The sequence below is a fragment of the Rhea pennata genome, chromosome 9 (genome assembly GCF_028389875.1).
Source record: "Rhea pennata isolate bPtePen1 chromosome 9, bPtePen1.pri, whole genome shotgun sequence".
Classification (NCBI taxonomy): domain Eukaryota; kingdom Metazoa; phylum Chordata; class Aves; order Rheiformes; family Rheidae; genus Rhea; species Rhea pennata.
The window spans coordinates 29,881,764-29,888,853 of record NC_084671.1 but is presented as its reverse complement, the minus strand read 5'-3'; the positions used below and the strand labels follow the sequence as shown (position 1 = coordinate 29,888,853).

Sequence of the window (7,090 nt, the reverse complement as noted above, 5' to 3'; positions counted from 1 at the left end):
GGAAGCTTGCAGTGGCCCAAGTCTCTCACAGGCCATGGCAGCCGCTGCTACAAGGTGTTTGTCACCTGGAAGCCTGTGCTGCCCATCACCTCTCTGTGCCCACTGGGGAACGATGGGAGCCATAGGCCTGGGTTCAAGTAGAGCCATAATAGCTGAAGGAGGATGGAAGTTCTGAGCCTTGAGCTGCCCCCAAGCTGTAAGCAAGCAGCCAGTGCAGAGCAACAGGGTAACTGCTGGAGAAGAGACACGATGGCATGTCTGAAGGTGCTTGAAGTGGGAATGGTGTTGTGACAGGTATCCTAGGAGAAGCCCAGGATGAGCAGATGGCAGCCTTTGATCCTCTCACCTCTGTTTCTGTCTTCACAGGAGTGCTGTTGTTGAAATGGAGCCACCATTCCTCGGTTTCTCCCTGATTCTTGTCCTTTTAGCAGCAGGATGGGGAAGTGGGGCTGGTGCAGCCCGGGCAACGTCTCCTGGGGGCTGCAGACTAGTGAGTTGCCTCTTGCAAAACCTCACCCTTCTGATGAAGGACTTGCTCCTACCCTACAAATCCCAAGCATCTCAACATCTCCAGACCCTCCTTATCCCAGTTACCAAGTTAGCATCAGAGCTAAGAATTGAATGGGGGGCTTTAAATGTGGAGCCATCTTCTCCATCCACACTTTATTCCCTAAAATCCTTCATCCCACCTCCCTTTCTCTTCATGCCTCATGGCTGTCCCTCCCCTTGCTGTTATTGTTTAAGTGTGCCCCTGGTGCTCCTATTTACATGTGCCATTGTCTGCCTTCATGGCATTGTGCAGGCTCCTGGCTGCAAAGTGAGAGTGGAGGGATGTGGGAGCTCTGCTGACATAGGCACTGGTTGGGCAGCAGTCATGAGTCTGCTGATGCTCTGTGCATACCTGTGTTTGCATAGACTTATTCCCTGGTCCATCAAGTTGCCCTTCCTGTGAGATATTTCATATTCACTCGCTTCAGGTGCAGAGCACTGCCTCCTGCATTGGAAGATGGTTGAATTCAGTCCCAAGAAATCTGCAAGATGACATAGAGGAGTTATTGCTTGATGACAACACTATACAGGTCCTTGGGAATGCCTCTGTGCTTGCATACCAAAAACTGAGGCATCTCAGCTTGTCAAAGAATCGTCTGAAGCTCATTGAACCTGGTGCATTCCTGGGCAGCCAAGGCCTCCACGTGCTCTCCTTGGCAGATAACCTTCTCTTTACAAACTACTCAGTGACAGCAGCTGCTCTTTCTGCTTTACCAGCTCTAAGGAAACTGGATCTAGCTGGAAACCACCTCACTGAGGACATGGTATCAGTTTTGCTCTGGAATCTGTCCTCCTTGGAGGTCTTGTCTGTGGCCAGGAACATCATCATGAGGCTGGACTCATCCACCTTCACAAACTTGACTCAGCTGCTGGAGCTGAACCTGGAGAAGAATTACATCTTTGAGATTGACCAAGCTTTTGAAGGGCTGCAGAGGCTGCAGAGGCTCAACATGGCTTACAACTACATTCCATGCATTGCAGAGTTTGACCTGATGCAGCTCAGAGTGCTCAATGTCAGCAACAATGCCATTGAGTGGTTTCTCACTCTTGAAAGTGATGCCCTCTTTGAACTGGAGGTGCTGGACCTGTCCCACAACAAGCTCCTGTTTTTCCCCGTGCTGCCTCGGCAGAGTAAGCTGCATTCCTTGCTGCTGAAGGACAATGAGATGAGCTTTTACCAGCATCTTGCCAATGCCACATCCCTGGTAAATGTCACAGTGCAGTTCCTGCTCATTGACGGCAATTCCACCAACGTCACTACAGTCAGCCTCTGGGACGAGATTTGCCACAGCAATCTCTCCTCCTTACGCCTCCTGGACATGAGCCAGAACCAGGTCTGGTACCTACCGGAGGACTTCCTGGCAAAAATGCCTTCCCTGACCCACCTGAAGCTGAACCAGAACTGCCTGGAGATGTTTCACCTGTCGGAAGGGAACCCTTTAGCAATGCTGAAGGACCTGGACCTAAGCCAGAATCGTCTCTCAGAGCTACGGGCAGACCTGCCTGTCAGAGGTGTCCTGCCCAGCCTGCAGCTATTCAACTTGAGCACCAATAGGCTGCACATGCTTCCTGCTAGATTTTTCACCTACACCAGGAAGATCACTACAATTGACCTTAGTCACAACCGGGTAGACCTTTGTCCCCAGAAAGCTGTTGCAGACAAGGTGGAGAACCCTCCTTGTGTAGACATCAGGGGTATCACAACCTTAACTCGTCTTTCCTTGGCTGGCTGTGGTCTTAAAGGGCTGGGCAGTCACCCTTTCCAAGGGACATCGCTTACACACTTGGACCTCTCTGACAACCAGGAGGTACTGTCTGGGGGCCTGGGATGGCTGCAAGATCTTACTCTAACCTTGCGAGTTTTGTCTCTGAGAAACACCAGCTTCTCTTCCACTGTAGTAGACATTGACTTCTCTGATTTTCAGAGCCTGACATGCTTGGACCTATCAGGAAACTCCCTGACCATCTTCCCTGCATCTCTGGGCATCCTCAGATTGCATACACTTGACCTCCGGGACAACTGCCTCCCAGCCCTTCCACAGGATGTGATATGGACACCCTTGGGGAAGAGTCTGCATGAGGTCTACCTCAGCCGAAATCCCTACAACTGCTGCATGCTGGGATGGTGGGACTCCCTGCAGCAGGTTGAGAGGTTGCACATCCGTGATGGACAGGAAGTGACCTGCAGCTATGCCTCCAGGACAGTGAGTGCCAGGGCCCTACCAGAGCCCATCCTCCAGGGCTGCCGGTGGAGCACAGCTGACCTGGCTCTCCTGTATCTGGTGCTTGCTCTGCCAACTTGCTTGACTCTCCTGGTCGCCTTTGCTATTATTTTCCTCACACTCAAGCAAAAGTTGCTTAAAATGGTGAAAAGTCAGTGTGGAGTATCCAACCCTTATTGATGGGTGTAGAGGAGGAGGAAGGGCTGGTGGCACTCAGGAATGGTAAATCTGTGCTGGGCATCAGGGGGGCTGAGACCTCAGCTGAAAGATGGAGCAGCCGAGAAATGTTTTCGTACTGAATTTCAGCTTCCTCTAGGGCATGTTCTGCTGCTTTGGGCTGGGCAAGAACTTACCTCCAGGCTCCCTTGTGGGTCTGGAGACGAAGCAGTCAGTAACAATAATCGCAGGAGGATTGTTTTTTTTTTAAGACACTGTGAATAGGAGAGAAATTCAGATGGAGAGAGAGGATCACAGGAAGGAAGGGCTAAATGAAAACAAGGGGAATAATAGATGTTAAATTCCCCAAGACGAGTGAGATTTGCTGGGCTCAAGGGCCACAGGACGACCTGGGGTGCTGGGAGAGGTGGTGTTCCTACTAGCAAGAATGCTTCACAGGCCTAAGGGTATTGGGGCCGAGACAGAGCCTGGGGCCATGCTAGAAACATTGGCCTGTGCTGGATCTTTGAAGAATGTGTCTTCTGCAGAAATGTTTGGATGATGTTGCTGAGAGCTGAATGGATGCAATGCCAAATCCTTTTTAGTTGAAGGGGTTATGATACTTGCTCCCCAGCCCTGTTCTCTCCCATCAATCAGTTCCCTTTTATTTATTCATCCCAGTAGCACACAAGACATCTATCAGCAGTGCAATTTGTCCCACAGTGCTATAGGCAGCCAGGGGCTAGCTGATTACACAGGAAGTATCCGATGTGCATGACAGCTAGTGAATTGCCCTGGGAGGAAACAAGCACCTCATCCATGTGCTCTGAAGAAGGGGCATGCTGCTAATGTCAGAACGAAAACTTCTGAGTGAGAACCACATTTAGTGACAAACAGTTTCTAAAGATCCGTTTGCAAGCAGTGGGATTACTCTTGCACGTGGTTGCATGGCAGTGACTCAATTGCTAAAGTTTTTAGTCAACTCCTGATTTGAGTTGTGAAATGCAAAAATGTCCCTGTCATTTTAGCAAATAAACTTACATATTAAGTGTTTTGCATTCATGTTTTTTGAAGAGTGAGGATTTAAGAATATATAAAGCTAAAATAAATAAGAACAACATCTGCATATTATAGGTTTTATCAATGAAATTTCAGTCTATGCTTTTGGGGCGTTTTCCCAAGGCATACCACTAAGAAAAGGAGGATCAAAAAAGAGTTGAAACAGAGATCCATGTTGACAGCAGCCACAATGGCAAGGTGTCTGTCTTTTCAGGTTCCTGTTGGGTCTACCTAGAAGCAAACTCAGCAGCTCATCAGCAATGGGAGCTCTGGCAAATGTCTATTAACTGCTCAGAGGCAATTTTTGGATGTGCACACATGTGTTTGCATGCTGTTAAGATAGATGCTGTCAGCATGGCTGAATACTATGTTTTAGGGTGTCATAACTTGTTTAAGTAACAATCTCAGCTAGAAGAATCCATTAAAAATAGCTCGAGTAGGAATAATGAAAAATATTGACTAAAAGATACAAGAATAAATTATATCACAGTTAATATTTTATCATCACTTCAGCTTGTAGTTTCTTTTTGTCAATCAACTGCTGGATTAAAACAGACACAGAGGAGATAAAATAAGAGAAAATCTTGCTTCTTGCCAAAGCTGAGTGGTAGCCTTCTGCAAGTTCTGCTCTTGCTGGCTCACAGCTTTGGTAGGTGTAGAAGGATTGCCTGCAAAAAACACTGGTCACAGCAAATACTAGCTCCCCAGTATCTACATAAAACGGTTGTCTGGAGAAGTGCTAGTGCTTCTTTGTTTAATCAAGGATTAGTGTGGGGGGAAATGATGGTGGTTTGTGCTAACTATAAAGCTTTGGATGTCTGACCTTCTGAGAACCATATCATCTTTGTCTCTGTGATGTGTCATGGATTTCTCCAGTGAAACATGAGTTTAAGGAGCAAATGGAGATGCACAAAAGCTAAATGCCAATGCAGCATGAGCATTCTAGGGACTTGAGATCCTCGCCTTGACTGAGACGAGCCCCAGTGTGGCAATGTGGTGTGCATCGCAGGTGACTTGAGTCTTGCTCAGGGGGCCGTGGAGCTGGACTCAAGCCATCACAGCCTTCTCAGCCAGCCCAGGTATTATTCTCCACTTTTCACATTGGGGTGCCCTTAGAGGTGCTGGAAGGAGATGCAGTAGCTAAAGGAGCCTGAGGCTTATGGTATGAGTCTGGCTATTGGGAGGCAATGTTGGGGAGCTACACAGCCAGGCTGCTCACAAGTGCAGGAAGCTGAAGGTGATTGCAAGGCCTACAGGGCAACATCCTTCTCAGTAAGCGTGCAGTCCCACAGGATCAGAGCAGGGTGAGCAGGGCAGGTCCATGACAATAACCAGAGTCAGCTGCAACCCAGAGATCCCTAGAAAAAATCTGTAGTGATGAGGCAGGGCCAAGTTCAAGCCAGAAAGTGAAGTCCATGGTTCAGGGTCAGAGAGTTACCAGACTGAGCACAGGCATATCTGCAACATAAGGTAAGGCAGAGACCAAGAATGAGCTCCTCAGCTTAAAAGCAGCTCCTGACCAAAGCAGGGGCAAAGGCAGACACCATTACGCCAAATAACCCTGGGGCCAGGCAGCCAAACCACTGGAGCAGAGGGTGCACTCAAGGTCCTACCAAGTACATGAAGGAGGAATGAGCTGAGATGATGTCCCACGATAAGTCTGGCAAGCAGAACTGTGGATGTAGAAACCTCCAAGCATGGAGCCAGCACTGGGACATTGCTGAGAAAGAAGCCAAGCCTGGGTAGGGTATCTTCTCTATGTCTGTTTTTGCAAGTCATGCTGCTATCTGCAGTCTCAATACGAGGGACAGACATCAGGTAAGCATGGAGAGAGGCAGGGTGGTTGAGGAAAAATAGAGCCATGACAAGGGCTGGCAGTGCTCAGTGTGATTCTACTCAGGTCAGTGGCATGCTTTGCATGCCTGACTGCTGTGACAAGCAGGAAAAACACACAAAGATCAGACCATATGATGCAGAAGTCTAACATCTCTCAGAGTACCGAGGAGGGCATCCAGGAGAGGGAATGAGAGGTGTCCACAACCCTCTATGCAGCAAGGGTATGCTCTGGGCTTTGTGTCCCATCTCCTATCTGCCACTTGCTTTCCTTGTGTGGGGAAGGCAGGGTGTTTCTCTTGAACCACTTCCATATTGGTACAACCAGCTGGCACTGGTAGGGCTGAGCTGTAGAAATGCTAGTGCCAGCAGGGAAACTCAGACATCAAATGTGGCTTAGAAAACAAACTGCTTCTGGTCATGTTTTAGACAGAAATAGCCAGAACAAAATCACGCCCTGGCCTGGGGAATCCCTTAACCTATTTCAGCTGTTCTTTTAACTGTAAGCCGTATGCCTTGAGGGACAACGGGGAGTTATAAATACATGTGTGTGATAGTGGAACTGTGTCAGCACTGGTTACCATGACCATACTGCTACCCGCTGGGTGGCCCTAGCCAGATCGTATCAGCTGGTAAGTCTGCATTTTTGCATTACTGATGCTGCAGAGGCAGCTATGATCTCGCTGTGATCTTCCAGAGCTGAGGTCCTCAGCACAACCACTGAGCTGAGACAGAGTGGCAGGATCAGTGCCTATGGCTAGTCAAAGTGGATTGTTCAATGATAGCATTGACCAGGAGTCCACCAGTCTTTGGGTGTAGTTCTTGTGGTGCACTTGTGGGCCTGGGGAGGGGTTGTCATACTCAGTGCTTGGGTAGTGCCTGTGCTGAGCCGACACTCCCCTTGACCACAGGGCTGAGTGAGCCAGGTAGTTGTGTCCTCTGCCCGGGGAGTAATGGGTGGAAGTCTCTCAGTGCCAGATCTTGCTGAGCTCTGCTTGCAACTGGAGGCCTCCTTGCAGTGAAGATTTGCAGGCAGGAAAACCACAGGCTGAAGGGCTGGGCTCAGCTCTTGCTTGGGGTTCTCCGATGCTTACATCCTACATCTTCTCCTCCCCAGGGTGAGGAGGCTGGACAAGGCCACACTGGTGGGCTGTGTTGCCTCCCCTGCTTGGAGGCTTTTCAGGCAGCCTGAAGTGTGAAGTCTGCCTACAAACTTTTTATGAGGGGAAAACACACATTGGGCATGTGATTTTCTCAAGTTGGCTGTGTGA

General features: G+C 49.1%; 1 protein-coding gene across 1 annotated transcript; it reads left to right on the top strand.

Annotated features, from left to right (window-relative positions):
- The first annotated feature begins 382 nt into the window (after positions 1 to 382).
- Positions 383 to 3,877, top strand: NRROS (negative regulator of reactive oxygen species). Its single transcript, XM_062582946.1, has 2 exons — positions 383 to 490; positions 978 to 3,877. Exons 1-2 carry the CDS (start codon positions 383 to 385, stop codon positions 2,949 to 2,951), a joined length of 2,082 nt encoding a protein of 693 aa, XP_062438930.1. The 3' UTR covers positions 2,952 to 3,877.
- Positions 3,878 to 7,090: the final 3,213 nt, after the last annotated feature.

Coding starts and splice junctions, on each gene's coding strand:
- NRROS (XM_062582946.1), top strand. CDS start 383: ATGGAGCCACCATTCCTCGGTTTCTCCCTGATTCTTGTCCTTTTAGCA. Junction 491..977: donor CTCCTGGGGGCTGCAGACTA/GTGAGTTGCCTC, acceptor CACTCGCTTCAG/GTGCAGAGCACTGCCTCCTG.